Raw genomic sequence first — 17,833 nt, 5'->3', positions numbered from 1 at the left:
TCTCTCTCTCTTTCTTCCCCCCCCCACAAACTTTATTGACCCGTCAATGAAGCGACGGGTTGTATTTGCTCGTGTATACATGTATGTATATATATATATATATATATATATATATATATATGTATATGAAGCTCACTCCAGCTCATGATTAATTGACTAACTGATTGACTGATATTGAAGTTCGTTACCTTCCAGGTGACATAGAAAGCTGAAATTTTGTGTGCCGACGGACATAGAAGCTGATACACTGGGAAATATCACAGAACCATTGGAAAACATCTGGAAATGAAAATATAAATATATGAAAAAATAATGAAAATAAATAAATGAAAAAAAAAACAACAAATGCAGGTGAGCGACCCGAGAAAATGAGGAATCGTGGTTTGTTGTTGCTTACAATGTGTAAGCATACCCCGCTCGTAATATATACCTCATGAGCCTGAGCTTAAATACTATAGGAGCAAAATATATAGTGGTAAAAACTTTTTAAAAAGATTGTTCACAACCATAAAGGCCATTATTTTGTGCTTTTCTTGAACACAAGGTGTTTCCTTCTCTTGGTGTCCAGGTGCTGAATGAGGTAGTCGTGGATAGAGGACCTTCCTCTTATCTCTCCAATGTTGACCTGTTTCTTGATAATCGACTCATCACCACCGTGCAGGGGGATGGTGAGTGACCAACAGCAAAATGTTGTTGTTGAGCTTGCACATCAACATGGTTTGGAGTCTTTGCAGTTCGCATATCCATTTTCCCAATGTCTTTGGTAAGGGACTGTAGACTTTCATTCAAACTAGTGGGCGCTTTCAATGGCCCATACAGCCTACCGAATATACATCTTCAATGGGATTGCAATGTCAACTTATGAATATGCCATATTTGCACTTCTTAAACATTTCACTCGGGTGAATGTTAGAGCTTGTACATGTATTACATGCAGAGTGAGAACATGTCCCTGTGGGACCATAATTTTGTTGTTTACATTTTTTTCCATGCATGCTATACTCCATGGCATTGGCTTTCATTTGTGGCTTCACGTTCGTGTTTCAAATATTATTTTGAAAGAAAAGAACCATACTATCGACTTCATCAATTGAGTTGAAACCTTTTTGTTGCACCTAATGTAGTAAATCTTCTACATTGGCAGGGAATACCAGCTTGTAAAATCATGGTACTTTGAATCACAGCACTCATTTCATTTTTGCAGATATGAGCAGATATGAAAGGCTTCACTCCTTTGGTTTCAGTGCTTGAGCAGGACTAAACTTTTCTGTCAGCACACAATGATTGATCAATCGTTGAAAAGTAAAACTTATTTCATGTCAAATTGCAGAAGTTGTTTGATTATTTATTTATTTATTTATTATTAATATTTTTCATCCATACTCACTCCATCAATACCGATAGTCTTTCTGTCCTCATTAACCTTCCTGAACCCTCTGCTTCTATTTTCAGCTTACTATTTTCCTTGCCTCTCCTCTCCCATTCCGTTCTCATTATTGCGTACACATGTCCTACTGTCAGTGCCATTGCCTTCTGCCCCCAGTCACCGCACTCTTCTGTTAGCCAAGGTTTTGTGTATTTAAAAAAAAAGAATTGCTATTATTTAACTTCGATTTATGCAGTCAGTACGTTGGCATACGTAGTCAAACGTTTTTCTTCCTTTTCCAGAATCCACATCCACAAAATCTTCCTCCTTTGCACCTTTTGTTTTTCTCTTGTCAGCAGAATTCAGCGTTCTTCATCCCATCCAGTGTTTTTGCAGTGATTCTTATCAGTATAAAATTTCCACTCATTGAAATAAATTTTTGGAATAAATAGCCTGTGGCTGTTTTATATGCGTAGGCCTTTTTTACTTATTTATTACATGAGCGAAGCTCATGGAAGAGCATAGTAGAACTGACAGTCCCACAAACATCAAAGGAATGAACAAACAAGAAAAGAGTTGAGGAGGGGAGAAGATTGAGACAAGCAGGTAAAATAGTTTCTTAAGAAAGGCTCATGGGGGTAATAAAAAAACATGGGTCAGAATTGAGGATGACAAGAGATGGCAGTGCCTTCCTTGCTTTAAGCCATGTAGGGAACAGTGAGACAGAAACACCTTTGTAAAATGGCTCAATAGACGGAAGAACTGAGGAATAAACAAGTTGAGGTGTACAGACAGCTCAAAGTTTTTGAAGGCAAACCAGAAGGTGGTCACTGGAGGAACACATATGCATGCTGGAGTAAGCAGGGTGGATCAGCTGACCAAATAAAGCAGAGAGAGAAATATCTAAAATTAGAGGTTAGATAACAGACCACTGACCTGCCTGCGATGTCAGAGCAACATGTCATGCGCTTTGGCCTCATCATGGGAGATTCCAATAATTTTGAGAACTTTAGATCCCACAGAATCCAGGAGAGACTTGAACCTGATGCTGGGGCACCAACCCATAGTGGAGAGCAGTACTCCTTTGAGCGATGGACATCGGATTGTAGACTGTGAGTTGCTCTCAGTTCTCAAATAAATACTTGAATTGACACAGAATGCTGAGTCTTCATCTGGCTTTGGAGGCCAGCCTCGCTATGTAGTCAGCCCAGGAAAGGTCATGGCTGATGTTGAGTCCTAGATGTTCAAGAGACTAACCTTTTCCAGTGAATGACCATGGAAAGGTAATATATCGGTGGGTTCCTTTGACAGACCTTCCGGAGTGATAGGGTGAGACTGTGAGATTTTCCAGTTTCGAAAGACCTGTTCCATTGATCAGATCAGCATCTAATAATTTACAGATCAGCAAATATTGACACGCACGCATGCATGTACTGATGGACAGACAAATGCACCTGCTTTCCGCCTAGCTGAGGGATGGGGGTACTGTGCAACACAATGTGGAGTCATCTGCAAAAACAGACAGGGTTTCCAGAGCATCAAAAAGGTCCAGAGCATCAAAGATTTTATGAACACTATTAAGCCTAAAACTGCCTTTGGGAACTCCAGCTTCCACTGAGAGAGGGTAGGAGAGGTATTCTTTGATGGCCACACATTGACTGCATGAGCAGAGGAAGTCAGAAATCCAGGAACGAAGGTGACCTTGAATGCCACAATGCAGGATTCCAGACTGTCAAATGTCTGAGATATGTCCAGGAAGGCAGTCTGAACCTCTTGCTTGACATTGAGTACCTCCAACCATTGTTGTGAGTAGCAGAAGCATTCCCAGAGTTGTGACCAGAATAGAATCCAAACTGATGGTCAGAGAGCAGACTGTTTGAAAACAGGAAAGACGACATCAGAAGTAGTTGTGGATTCCATGTCTTTGCATGTAATTGGTCTTTGCTTGCAAGCTCACTGCTCTATAGTTGGTGTGGTCTATTTTGCACTCTTCTTGTGGACGGGAGGGATGTTTGATGACTTACATGCAGAGGGGAGACAGCCAAAGGAGAAGCACAGACTAAGTTGGGCAGAAAGAGGGGAAGCAAGAACATCAGAGGAGGATTTGACAACATAGGCACTAATGCCATCTGGGCTTGTTGCTGAAGCATGGTTCGCTATCTTCTCGGAAGAGAAGGATACCTATTCTCGAAGATTGTATGTCGGGGTAAGATTGGGGAAGAGGATGGTTAGGTACACGAGATTTTGAGGCAAAGACAGCGATTAGACAATCTGCTTTACCTCTGACACTCTGCAGTAATGCCGTTTGAGGTGATAGATGGGATGGAGGGGAAGCATGCTTTGGAGACAGACTTGACAAGGTGCCACCATGACTTGGAAAATTGAAACTGGTTGGAGAGTTTGGCTTTGAAATTTGTAAGAAATGTTCACTGGTTACCTCCAGTTGCCTTCAAGCCTTACTCAATGAGTGAAAGTTATCCTCAGTCATGTGAGCTTTCCATGTTGAGAAAGCAAGCTGCTTGACTGCAACTGCCTCCCCACATTATTCAGTGTATCAGGGTTGAGAAGATGGATAGGAAAGCTGCAGATGGGATTGGAGAAACCAGTGCATGAGAGAGTCAACTTTTATTAAAGTATTCCGAGGCAGAATCAATATCGGGTGCTGTGGGGATGTTGGTCCAATCTTTCTGTGAAACGGAAGATTAAAGTCCCTACTCGTTGGCATGAACAAAACCTGACTTTAAAAGTTTACATTAAAAAATCTGCTTTGGAACCTTTCTTGTTAATTTTGTCAGAAATCCCCAACAGGCCATATTGCTTTTTGCTCTGCATTGAAGCAACCTTCATCCTTTCCATGGACCCTGTGTTATGTTGTCAAAAGGAATTTGTACTTTCTCTCATTCTCTTTCAACATGGAAACATCAAATCTGTTGCTCCGACCGGTGTGTAAGGCGTTGGTGCGAATGGTGAGTCATCGCCCTGGACTCCGCTCAAGCCAATCGGAGCCAGATCCGAGCCTGGTGTTGGTTTGGTGGTTAGGGTGGCTGACTTGGGATCCTAGGGTCCCGAGTTCAAGCCCTGTTTGCCACTGAATTAATACCAGGTGGGGTTGATTCAGCCTGTCAATCCTTCTGAGGTCGGAAAAATGAGTACCAGTGTACTGGTAATCGGGACACTGCATCAGCGGCATAGCCGCGTCCCTAACCAATGATGCAATCGGCAGCCATAAGGCTGCACTCAAAAGGAAAGAAAAAATCGGAGCCAGAGATACTGATGACTGTGGGCTAACCAATGGGGGTCAGATTACCATTGAAGTCAAAACTGATGAACCAATCAGTGTTGATCTTACATGGACAAGCTTATATATGCACCCTTTCTCACTTCCTGATTCTCTTGCTGTGATTCAACCTTGAGAAGTACAGCATGAAAAGCTTTGGTTAATATGTCGTGTTGGTTTTCTTGTATATTACCAAGTTCTGTAGTACCAAACATCTATTCATTCATTTTCACCTTTTATATCTTCATGCGATCGTTGTGTAATGGAATGACAACGCAATGATCTTTGTATGATTTCTGTCCATGCATTCTGCAGGCCTCATAATATCGACACCAACAGGGAGCACTGCATATGCAGTGGCTGCCGGTGCCTCCATGATCCACCCAAATGTGCCAGCCATTCTAATTACGCCAATCTGCCCACATTCGCTCTCCTTTCGGCCCATCGTTGTGCCCGCTGGGGTTGAACTTACTGTAAGACATTTTGGCTTTTTAAGATTTCTTTATTTTAAAAAGACGTAAAAAAAAAGATGTGTTAGAAACACTGTCTGTGCTGTTTAAGTTGTCTTGCAGCACATGTTGATTTCATGCACATCCTTGCAGATAAGGCTGTCACCTGATGGTAAGAACACTGCCTGGGTGTCATTTGATGGACGCCAGCGGCAGGAAATTCGACACGGAGACAGGTAAGCAAAGGAAAGATGGTTTTTTTTTCTGGCATTTTATTGACCATGTATGGTAAAGTTAAAGAAGAAATTTTTTTCCCACTTCATCTTTGTGCATTGACTTCACTTTATGTTAAGCTTAATTAAGCCCACTTATTTGGGGATTTTTTTCCCAAACAAATGGAATGTTAATTGAGCTGTTTTTGATTTTTTTTTTTTTCTGAAATACTGTCAGACCCTGCTATTCGCGGGGGATACTTTCCTGGAAAATGTCACGAATAGCGGGGCATCGCCTCAATGGAAAGACGGGGTGATAGGTTCCTGGCGGTTCATGATTCATGAGGGGAAATAAAAAAATCCCGTAAAAAAAACAAACCGTGAATACGCACGCAGAAGACCACAAAAACAAAAAAAAACTGCGAATACACAAAGCACAGGGTTGCAAATGTCAAAGCAGGTCGCACTTTATAAACTGCGAATACACAGTGTCCGCGAATAACGAATAGCGGGGTACAACATTACTTGATTTATATGCAAGGATATCCGATAAAAGTAGTTAAATGAAGTTGGCTCATAATTATTTTGAGGTGTATTTAGTAAAAGCAGCCATTTCATGAAACAAGCATTGAGAAATGTATTTTGTCATTTGCTTTCTCACAAAGTAGTCTTCAAAGGCCATTCAAAATGTTCCAGGAACGAGTTGCTCACAATAGTCCAAGAAGTGCCAACTTTTATCTTTTTCAGCAGAGTTTCCCTTGCTTTTGTTAAACTTGCTCCATTTGGCTTTCATACTGGCTGTTGTAAATTGGAGGTTTTCAGATGGTTCCTTCAGCAACTCAGTTGCTTCAGTCAGTTCCTCATTGACGAATCGGTGGCCATGCAAATGGGAATTCAAATATCAAAACAGATAATAACTTGAGGGTTCATATAATGCCTTACCCCACGTATTCTTGAGTAAAAGGACATGGGAAGCTTCTTTTCAAATCTCGCTCTGCATTTCCGAACAAGATCGATATTAGATTTGTTCGTGAACTTTGAATAACAGGCGCGGTGTCGACCATACGAAGCCGATTGGTCAAATGGAACAGTTCAGAGCAGAACCTTCTGCCAAGTCTTCTCGGAGAAACTGACGATTCTGGAATGATCTTTGAGAAAAAGATGCACAAAATAAACATCTTTTGGACAAGGTTGGTTATCTCTGTGGTTACATCACTAGGCACAACCATTTTTGTCTGAATCTCACTATTACTCCTCCCTCAAAGCGCGTGGATAATTTGATTTGCGATTTGTGTTCTACAATTTTCAAATACACCTGGACCCCGACATTTGCGGTTCCAACGTACGCGGATTCCTCGGAATTCGCTGTTGATAATTTTCGACATGCTCCTACGTTCGCGGTGAATTGCCCCGGGTATTCGCGGTTTTCACGGCGATTTTTATTTTTATTATTACTATCATTTTTTGTAATTTTTTTTTTTCACGATGCGCTCGCATAACACAGTTCAAAACATATCTTTCACGAGCCACACACAAAGCAGCTGGATGTACATGCAGTACAATTCTGTATGTCTGCAAAAAACATATCTTCCACGAGCCATGAACATGACCTGCTTCCTGTACGTGTATTGTAGCTTCGCGGGATAAACATAGTTACGCGGGATGTCTCACCAGTGTAACACGTCATTCCCCACGACGCCATCCCCCTGCGAGTTACTTACAGAATGAAAACACGAACAGCATATATTGATGTATCCAGTATTACCAGGTCGCCGCATATGGACAATACACAATGGAAGCATTCAGCACATCTTAGTGTAAATCACCGTCTTGCTACAAACAGCACCATCTGAGCTGTTACATTTTAAAAACGCTCAGCATAATCTACCTGCAGATAGGAAAGACGTCATGTCCTGTGAGTTCAATAAAGAATGGAAACGTTCAGCATATATATTCGTGTAATTAGCAGCTAGTTACATACGGACTAATTACACAATGGCAGCACTCACCACATCTATTATCAGCTGCTGAATACAGCATCACCTGAAAAATCCCCCACAAACAACGCCTCCTGGATCGCCGTCCCGTTGCTCTGACCTGTGTATTGCCTCGCGCTCTGTTCATTCTTCAAAAATGGCTCCCAAGGATCGAGGACAACACTCAGAAGGATATGACTCCAAGCAGACCACTGAGACAGGAGAAGGCGAAGCTCCTGCACGACCATCTCTCTGGGACGGGTGGTGCAAGCACGAGCGCGGCCAGTAAAAGCGGCACCTCCAGCCCGTTTACAGTCAGCAGGGGGTGGTTCCACTGCTTCAAGGTGCGATAAAATTTGTGCAACATCAAGCTCGTAGGGGTGCGTGCCTCTGCGGGCGGACTACGATGCAGCCAAGGCATTCCCTGCAGAACTCGCGCGCCTCATCGAGGAGAAGGGGTACCTGTCGGCGCAGGTCTTTAACGCTAATGAGACCGGCTTGTTTTGGAAAAAGACGCCGACCAGAACATTCATCTCACAGAGCAAAGCAGCCGGCTTCAAGGCCGCAAAGGACCGGGGTATCCCTTCTCCTCTGCGCAAATGTCGAAGCGGACTTCATTGTAAAGCCCATGATGCTCTACCGTTCCCTGAACCCACGTGTGCTGAAGAACAAAAACAAGCAGGCGCTGCCCATGTACTGGAGGGCGAACAGGAACGTGTGGGCTACGTCAAAACGTTTTTATGGGCTGGTTCCATAACTGTTTCGTTTCTCAGGTCGAGAGGTACCTGGCAGGAAAGAACCATTTGTTCAAGGTACTCCTGCTGCTTGACAATGCTCCTGGCCACCCCACGGACCTGAACGACACTCACCTGAATGTTGAGTTCATGTTCCTGCCGCTGAACACTGTGGTGGAGTCTGCGGGCCTATGGGGAAGGGCATGGTGATGTTGCATGGTGGGCGTGATGATGGGAGGTGGCCGTGGGGGTCGGCAAGGGATATGAGGTGTGCACGCCGTCTGAGGCGTCGTAGTAATGCTGGAGTCGGCCGGCTCGTGAGTGTACCGAGTACGGAATAAAGGGGAGCCGCGGGCACAGTACGCCCTGGCTCGCACTCGTGCAACACAGCCCGGCTCGACTGTTCCTCCGCTTCGTGTCTGCCTGCTAAGCATCTCCCAATTCAGTACAGTACAGTTGGCGAACGAGGATCGGCGGATCGGCGTGTGTAAGGGCGGTTCCAAGCTACGGAGCCAAGTGTCTCACGGAACATGGCGGAAGGTCGCGGCACGGCACACGGACGTGTACCCGTGTTCGGGGGAGATGAGTTCGAGTTGTTTTCTGAACAGTTGGGTTGCTACTTTCGGGCAAATGATGTAGAGGATGAAGAGAAACGCAAGGCGATCTTGCTCGCCTCACTATCAACGGAGTACTACCGCCTGCTGAGTGATTTGGTGGCTCCAAATAGACCCAGTGATGATGTGCTATCCTTTCAGGACATCGTGACGAAAATGAAGACCCACTTGGCGCCGGAGAAGTCGTTACATCTCGCGCGGTTCCAGTTCGATCATCTCGCTAAGGGTGGCGAGGAGCGCGTTGCGGACTTCGTGGCGCGAGTGAAGCATTCGGCTGTGCCTTGCAAATTCACGGTAGAGGAGCGTCCAACAAGGCTCAGAGATCGTTTTATTTCTGGTCTGCGAGACGCAAAGATGGTAGCGGCTATCCTGCGATTAACCGACATCACATTCGACTCGGCGGTCGTGACTGCTTCGTCTGTCGAGCAGACGCTCACGGATGTCCGTGCCATTGCTGGCCAGGACGCAATGAGTAGCTCCAGCTGGAGTATGGCGGCTAATCCCGAAGTCAATGCGGTAATCGCACAAGTGCCGCGAGTCACGCAGCCCGGAGTCCGAGCGGTGGCTCAAGTGCCGCAGGTCGCACGCGCGCCTGGCGGTGCGGGACGAGGGGCGCCGCAGCACGATCACACCGGGAGCGAAGGGGCACCGCAGCACAGTCGCACCGGGAGCGAGGGGGCACCGCAGCACGGTCGCGCCTGGAGCGAGGGGGCACCGCAGCACGGTCGCACCTGGAGCGAAGGGACTTTCCGCGGCTGCTGGGGGTGTGGGGGTCCGCACCTGCGACAAATGTGCCCGTATAAGAACACCGTGTGTTTGCATTGTCACAAGGTGGGACATTTGAAGCGTGTGTGTCGGATGGCGGGGGCCTCCGTTGGGGTCTTGGATGACGAGGTGCGAGAGGACCCCAGTGACCTGGAGATCGGCCTGCAACCGGGGCCTGACTATGCCGGCGAGCCAGAGCGGGAGATGCAACCACGGTTGAGCCTGTTTTCCGTTGGTTCGGAGATGACGACGCCTTTCACGGTTGAGGTCGAAGTGAATGGCCAACCTACTGTGTTTTGCGTGGATACCGGGGCTGCAGTGTCGGTCATGGATGAGCGGGCGGCTCGTGGTCTTCGCGGTATTCGCCTGGTCAAGACGGCCTTGTCGTTATACACGTACACCGGTGAGGCGAGTGCACCGCTTGCGAGGGCCGACGTCTCAGTGCGCTACCGAGATCGACGCGCCCGGCTCTCGGTGTTCGTTGTACGAGGGGAGGGGCCCCCCCTGTTGGGTCGAGACTGGCTTGCGCACCTCGGACTGGGTCTCCGGTTCGTACCTCCAGATGTGCCAGTACTCTCTTCGAGGCCTTCATCGAGTACCGAGGGCGAGGCTCTGGCGGGCGGCGAGAGCCGTATCAGCTCTCGCGATGAGTTCCCGCGCTGTGGCAAGGTTCGTGAGGCAATGCGCGTCGGTGTGATGCAGGCAGCTTCGACAGGTGACGATGGGCCTGTGGCGTTGGAGGGAGTCGCGAGTCACAACATCGAGTCGACAACCAAGGAGCGGACTCGTGATGCGGGTTGTGGGTTGTTGTTCATGGTATATGTGTTTTTCCTTGCTCTATTGATGCAGTTTAACGTTGTTGAAATAAATGCCAGCAGTTCTCGTGTAAAAGTGGATGTGGCGGAGATCATTAAATGGGAGTTGGATTATGATCAATGTGATGTAGGGGCTTCAGGGGCGGTGGTGGCAAATGAAAAGGTTGAGTTGGCCATCCACTGTCCCGAGCCGCAGGTAATTGCTTTGTCATGTGCTGGGATTTTATCAAAAAAGCGCGCTGTACGGAAAAATGAATTTGCGATGCTTCGAATATTATTCGTAATGATTTATAACGAGCCTATGATTGCAGTGTGGTTTAAGTGGAGTTGCTCCCGTCTAGCGGCCGTGGGGATCTCGGAGATCGACTCGGAACCAAGTCTGGTGCCCTGGTCGGCGTTACCCCCACCTCTGATTGCGAGCGCAACTCGCTGTGTTCGCTCAAGGCCGTTGGGACGGGCGTTGGCGTCTCGACTGATTGTGGTGCGTGAGTTGTTTTGGCGCATTAAATGCATGCAGCCAGCGGCGCTATTCAGTGCCCCCGGCCAAGGTCTAAGGCTGGTGCCACGACTTCCAGATAGCGGGCTGCCGGCCTCGGGATGTTTATCTTCGTCGGGTCTGCCTGGGGGGAGGGGGCCGGAGGCGTTTGATGGGGCCGGAGGAGGTTGGCTCGAGAGGTCGTTACGACCTTGGCCAGGGTCATGTCAGCATGGGCCGCCTGGGGGCGTTTTTGCTGCATAATGCTGCTGTGCTTCTCATTTTGCTGCTTCATATCGGTAACGCGGTCAGACCTGACCTTTGCTGCTCCACTCGCTCGCATCGACACATTATATGATGTGGTGTGCTATTATACTTTGCTATTTTCATTTTATTTCCATGATTATTATACGAAGTCCTTCGTGTTCTGCATGCTTCTTATAATGATAATCAGTTAATAATCATAGTTTTAGGGGGGAGGAGTGTGGTGGAGTCTGCGGGCCTATGGGGAAGGGCATGGTGATGTTGCATGGTGGGCGTGATGATGGGAGGTGGCCGTGGGGGTCGGCAAGGGATATGAGGTGTGCACGCCGTCTGAGGCGTCGTAGTAATGCTGGAGTCGGCCGGCTCGTGAGTGTACCGAGTACGGAATAAAGGGGAGCCGCGGGCACAGTACGCCCTGGCTCGCACTCGTGCAACACAGCCCGGCTCGACTGTTCCTCCGCTTCGTGTCTGCCTGCTAAGCATCTCCCAATTCAGTACAGTACAAACACCACCTCCCTCATACAGCCGCTCGACCAGGGGGTAATATCAACTTTCAGGACTTATTACACTCGGCACACCTCTTCATCATTATCTTCATCAATTTGCAAAGTTGTGTGTGCAGTGTTTGTTTACTAAAAATTGAAATGGTACATGTTGTTGTTGTTGTTGTTTATTTTGTTTCACGGTACGGTACATTATGGTTAAGAGACTTTAAAATGCATTCTGCAATAAATTGGAAACGGTACCTGGTGTTGTTTTTTTTTTTTTTTAATTTTTAAACATCTTTCATGACATTGTAATCGTGCATTCGTCGTTGAAAACATTTTAAACTTTAAAAACTTTCCCCCTTTGAACCAAGAACCACCGTGAACCGATAACGCTATCCCCCTCGTTCCTATTGTGGCAATTCCGCGACTATGGTGGTGTCCCCATTTGCAGCCTTTTTCATGAACCAGGAACCGCCATGAACCGATGATGTTATCCCCCTTGTCTTCATTGTAATAATGACAAAACACACGTGGATTTTTTTTCTCCCACACTCGTGGATTTCACGCCGACATTCACGGGTCTGGAAATCTCCGGAACCTATCCCCCCATTTCCCATTTTAACAATGCCCCCATATTCGTGGTTTCAACATTTGCAGGGTTTTCGTGGAACGTATCCCCATGCGAATGTCGGGGTCCTGGTGCATATAATTCAATTGAAATAAGTTGTTTGTATCTTTTATGACATCCCTAAAAATGGAAGTTTCCTGTTTGGAATGATTTTTCAATTTTGTTTGACTGTCAGACACCAACAGGGAGCCACAGGACATTCATGCGCATTCCTATTACCCAACTTTTGTATGCGCCTTCAAGATTATTATCCATATATATATATATATATATATATATATATATATATATATATATATATATATATATATATATATATATATATACAATTCCAAATTCAGGGGCTAAACTGCAGGTTTGTGGTCTGATTCATTTTCTGAATCGCATTCTAGTGTTCGAAATATACAATTCAATTAGAATTCAATACTTTTCTCGACCATCTGCTGACATCTGTCAGAGATGCAGAGTGAACCAATTGCTTCACCCAATGTCGTGCTACTCACGCAGGGTATTTATTGGGGGACAGATCCATGCTGTATGGGAGTATTCAGCTGCTCAAAGCCAAAGGCAGTTACGAATGGTGATCTGCGGCACATGGGCCTTGTGTACACACATGATCTTGGAGGAGCAAACCTTTATTCAGCATCGCTTCCCTGTAATTGTTTCCCTGTAATTGTAGTTTTGTGAGGCATTTTATAGTTGAAATTGGCGGGATACCTTTGAAATCGGAAAAGCCATTATCTTTGCAGCTGAGAGTTGACGTAAAATTGATTGAGTGATGCTGATCCATTGGCTTCCGTTGCATGTATTCTCGTTTGGTTTCAAGATCCCAATGGTGCTGTTTTGGAATGTATTGTGATGTGTGTGGGAAGCCATGTTTTAGTAGTTGTAAATAATGCCACGTCTGAGTACGTATGTCGTGATGATGCATTCTTGAATGACTTGGCCCTGACTGCTTGCGTTGGCATCGGGTCCAGCCGTGGGAGATGTGAAAAATAAGAAGAAAAAAATGGAATTGTGGTTGGGAATGGGAGCCCATCTGCAAGAACAAGAATACCACAGAAATAATCTCAGAGGTTGCTTCCTTTGTGAGATGGAGAGATTTGCGTCTGTGGTGCATGAGTCCTGTGTATACTCTACCAGAATGAACTCATCCCATTTGTGACTATGGCATCAGAATGCTTCATCCGCATGATCTCCTGGCTCTGCCTCACCCAGCAAGGACAGGCTATTCACTCCTACCTTGAATCCCAATTTATGATTTGTCCCACTTGCAAGGTTTATTTGCTTCCCCTTGCTATTGTGGTCATCCCTTCATCTTGTGCAGGCCCACAGCAAGAGTGGCGGAAGAGGGGGAGGTTACATGAAAGTGTTGTTCAGTACGCCTTCAGTGTTTGCAATGTCCTTGTGCTCTTAATAATGTAATGGAGCTCTTAATAATTATTCACTGAACAGTTTATGTTTTATAGCCTACTAATGGACCGGTTCCGCATCCGTACCTTAACCAAAATCGAATCGGCTTGTTATCACCTCCCCAACTCATCCACTAGATTTCGTCCAAATCCGTCCACAACTTTTTGAGATATTGTGCTTTATTTCGTTTTTTTGCCCCATCTCTCAATGATGAAGAATTACTGAAAATTCCGAGTATCCAGATCCGAATCCGAATCTTCACCAAAATCGAATCGATTCGAACTTTGTCCCACCACCAACCTCTGCACCAAATTTTGGCCGAATCCATACATAACTTTTTTGAGATATCCTGCACACAAACGGGTGAAAATACAAGCTCTGTCCATCTTCAGTGGCGGAGGTAACAAGTAACACCACATTGATTACACTGAACAACAAATTTCAAAATTTTTTTTTACTGGAGATGTGTAAAGTGATTAAGACTAATTTGGGTACGCTGATTTCAAGAATCATAACCGTTTTGCTGTATCACGTCAGGATTTTCAGGAACAGAAATATTCCCATTGCCTAGAAGTCAGGATTTCAATGAAATTTACATATGTCTTTAACATGTCTATTTCGTACAATTGTTGTTAACTTGTGTTATATTTCTTTCTTTCAGATAAAGATGAGTAGGCGTTCCTGTACCAATCATCCTGACAACTTCTGTTATGTCTGTGGTCGGTATACCAAAAAAGATCAACAGCGAAGTATATCTACAGCAGTGAAAATGAAGGCCGCCTACTTTCACTACTTCGGGTGTAAGGTGGGGGACCAAGAACAGAGCTGGGCACCACACATCTGCTGCACAAGCTGTCACACAACCTTGACTCAGTGGTTGGTGGGCAAGCGCGCGAGCATGCCATTTGCGGTGCCCATGATATGGCGTGAGCCGCAGAATCATCATGATGATTGTTATTTCTGCTGCACAAGCATCGCCGGCTTCAACAAGAAGAATAAAGGTCACATCAAGTACGCTGACTGCGTCTCTGCTCGTAAACCTGTGCCTCATGATGACGAGAACCCTGTTCCAACACCTCCAGCTGATCAGAACATAGCTGTAAGCAGTGGTGAAGAGGATGGTGATGATGAACCTTTTGAACCCGACACTCAAGAATCACACCTTCTGAACCAGGGAGACTTAAATGATCTTGTAAGAGATCTCTCGCTGTCAAAGGCGAAGGCAGAGCTGCTTGGATCAAGGCTGCAGCAGTGGAATCTACTTGAACCTAACACCAAGATATCCTTGTTCAGAGCACGTCACAGAGACATGGCTGAGTTCTTTGAGATGGAAGACACGATGACATTCTGCAGTGACATCAACGGTCTGTTGAAAGAACTTGGGTGTGATCACGATCCTGCAGACTGGCGCCTCTTCATCGACTCGGGGAAGAACAGCTTGAAGGCTGTTTTGCTCCACGATGGCAACGAGAAACCATCAGTCCCACTGGCTCACGCGTTCGGCATGACAGAGACCTATGAGACTATGCGGCAGCTGCTTGATTCCATCAAGTACAATGACTTCAACTGGCACATCTGCAGAGACTTGAAAGTGGTGGCGCTGTTGTAAGGGCTGCAGTCAGGCTACACAAAATACATGTGCTTCCTGTCTCTGGGATAGCAGAGACGACAAGAATCACTGGACGAAGAAAGATTGGGAAGAGCGAAAAGAGCATGTACCTGGTCGACACAACGTGAAGCATGTCGCCCTTGTCGACCCAGCCAAGGTTTTCCTTCCACCACTCCACATAAAGCTCGGCTTGATGAAAAGTTTTGTACAGGCAATGGATCTGAATGGGCGTGGGTTTTTATACCTAAGGAAAAGTTTGGCAACACCTTGTCGGAGGCCAAGATCAAGGCTGGTGTCTTTGTTGGACCGCAAATCCGACAGATTATGAAGGACGAAACTTTTCCGACAACTCTAAACCCCAAAGAGCTGGCAGCGTGGAGGAGCTTCAAAGCTGTGACGGACAACTTCTTGGGGAACGAGCGCGTGGACAACTATGAAGAAATAGTGCAGCAGCTGCTGGAGTCCTTCAGGAAACTTGGCTCCAGGATGTCCCTGAAAATCCATTTCCTACACCAGCACCTGAACTTCTTCCCTGACAACTTGGGAGCAGTCTCGGACGAGCACGGCGAGCGATTCCACCAAGAGATTTCACTCATGGAGACGCGTTACCAAGGGCGGCACAACCCGAACATGATGGGCGATTTCTGCTGGTTCCTGCATCGTGAAACTGACACAGAGCAGCACAAACGCAAAGCCAAATGCCTAAAGCATTTTTAATTACATTCTAGTGGAGTTTTTCTGTAATTTCTATAATTTTGAAGCATTCATGATGAAATAAATGAATAAATGAATTTTTGTAAATTTCATTGAAATCCTGACTTCTAGGCAATGGGAATATTTCTGTTACTGAAAATCCTGACGTGATACAGCAAAACGGTTATGATTTTTGAAATCAGCGTACCCAGATTAGTCTAAATCACTTTACACATCTCCAGTAAAAATTTTTTTGTTGTTCAGTGTTATGAACAAATACTTTATTATTGGCATACATTAACATAAACTAAATGACACAAAATATAATGCACTGTATATATATATATATATATATATATATATATATAGCCAGCTGTAATGGCTAATTCTGATCTAGACCAGCAAAGGAAGCTAAAATATAAGGGGAGAGGGGTGTATAATCAAATGGGGGGGAGTGGTGTTTGAAGGAGTAAGTGGAAATAAAATAGCGAGAGAAATCAGGCTTGATAAATGAGAGTCAGGAAAAGTCAGGCAAGGGAGAGTGAACAACTCTGGCGAATGATGAACCATTGGCACGGTGAAAGAACCCTCGGGTGTAAAAAGCACACAAGGAAGTGCAGTGGGAAATCCTGAGGATATTTAAGGGCACAAGCACCGCAGTGGTGGTACGGTCTCTTGAATTCGAGCAAAATACCGTTGAGGTTGCTTGCAAAAGTGATGTAATATAAACTGGCATGAGTGTGCTGAGGGTCTCAGCAGCATTTTAATTGGCAGAGTAGAAATGTAGACTCGTGAAGGGAGAAAAAGCACCACTCTCTTTGAGGGCCACACAGGGCTGAGCATGCATTGCTGTACTCCCAGAAGTTGGAAGAACGAACTCCTTCAACTGGAATCTCAAATCCTCAACGATAACTCTGATATTGTGGACTGGAATTCTCCTGACTCTTCTCTCCCTCGATTGTGCTGCTTTGAATATCTCATTTCTCAACTCTCTACCAACTCCGACTGTTGCCAGCATTTCACCATTCAATTCTCGCTCCACATTCTCTACCCTCAACCACCCCTTTCCCCATCCTTTCAAACAAACCCGTCAGTCAGAGGGTCGGTTAAACAATGCTTGGCTTAAACCAACCGTACGGAGTGGCCATTTGACTGTATGTTCAAAATGGCCACCGGCCCTCAGGCTGGCAGATATTGCAGGTGGTAGGGAAAAGTGTAGAATAAATTGGTGGTGGCCGAGAAAATGAAGTGCCACCTGCTGGCTAATTTACGCTCGCCCTGTTTAGCCCAACGATGTAATACTGTACTGACATTCTTAACGGAATTATCATAAAAATAATACTTCGTGACATTTAACTGACGAAACACATGAAAACCATTGGTGCTCATTTTTTGTTGAAATATGCAGGTCCGCTTTACAAGCCATCTTGCGTCATTTCCCTTTTGTAGGGAACATATTTTTGTTCATAACAGCAGAGTTGAATAAATATTAATGAAAAAAGGAACTTACCCTTTTCTTTCATGATTTAGTGGATGGAGGTTCTGTTTTCACTCCTGTCTGTCTGCTTGTCTGTGAGCAGGGTATCTCAAAAAGTTTTGGACGAAACTTGGTGGACAGGTTGGTTGTGGAACAAGGATGAAATGATTCGATTTTGGTGAAGATCCGAAACAGGATACGGATACGAGAACTTAATTTTTTTTTTTTAAGTGATTCTTCATCATTGAGAGATGGGGCCAAAAAACGATATATAGCATGATATTTCGAAAAGTTGTGGATGGATTATGAAAAAACTTGGTGGATGAGTTAGGTAGTTGACATGAATAAGCCGATTTAGATTTTGGTTTCGATCTGGATGCAGATCCGGTCTATCAGTGGGAGACAACACGTAAACTGTTCAGCCCGGCGCAGGTATTTGCTCTACCGAGTGCCGTTCTAGTTGCTTCATACTTCCCTCCGGAGAATCTGAAGGAAAGTGGGATCGAGTTAGGCATGATGTCAGACAAATTATTTATGTAGGCTACATGTACAAAATAGCTGTGGTTTTGGGCATCGGG

General features: G+C 45.5%; 1 protein-coding gene across 4 annotated transcripts in view; it reads left to right on the top strand.

Moving 5' to 3' along the window:
- The window catches only part of NADK (NAD kinase), a 74,183-nt gene that overhangs the window by 54,560 nt on the left and 1,790 nt on the right, over positions 1-17,833 (top strand). For all 4 annotated transcript variants that reach the window (XM_085879845.1, XM_085879848.1, XM_085879846.1 and 1 more), the window contains exons 8-10: positions 569-668; positions 4,959-5,116; positions 5,246-5,328. In XM_085879845.1, coding sequence (XP_085735971.1) covers positions 569-668; positions 4,959-5,116; positions 5,246-5,328 — 341 coding nt within the window. The remainder of the gene's footprint in view (positions 1-568; positions 669-4,958; positions 5,117-5,245; positions 5,329-17,833) is intronic.

Source organism: Eptatretus burgeri, chromosome 4, assembly GCF_056783735.1.
Source record: "Eptatretus burgeri isolate ZD-2024b chromosome 4, Ebu_testis_v1, whole genome shotgun sequence".
Lineage (NCBI taxonomy): Eukaryota > Metazoa > Chordata > Myxini > Myxiniformes > Myxinidae > Eptatretus > Eptatretus burgeri.
The sequence above is the reverse complement of the archived record's forward strand: the minus strand, read 5'-3'. Positions and strand labels throughout refer to the sequence as shown.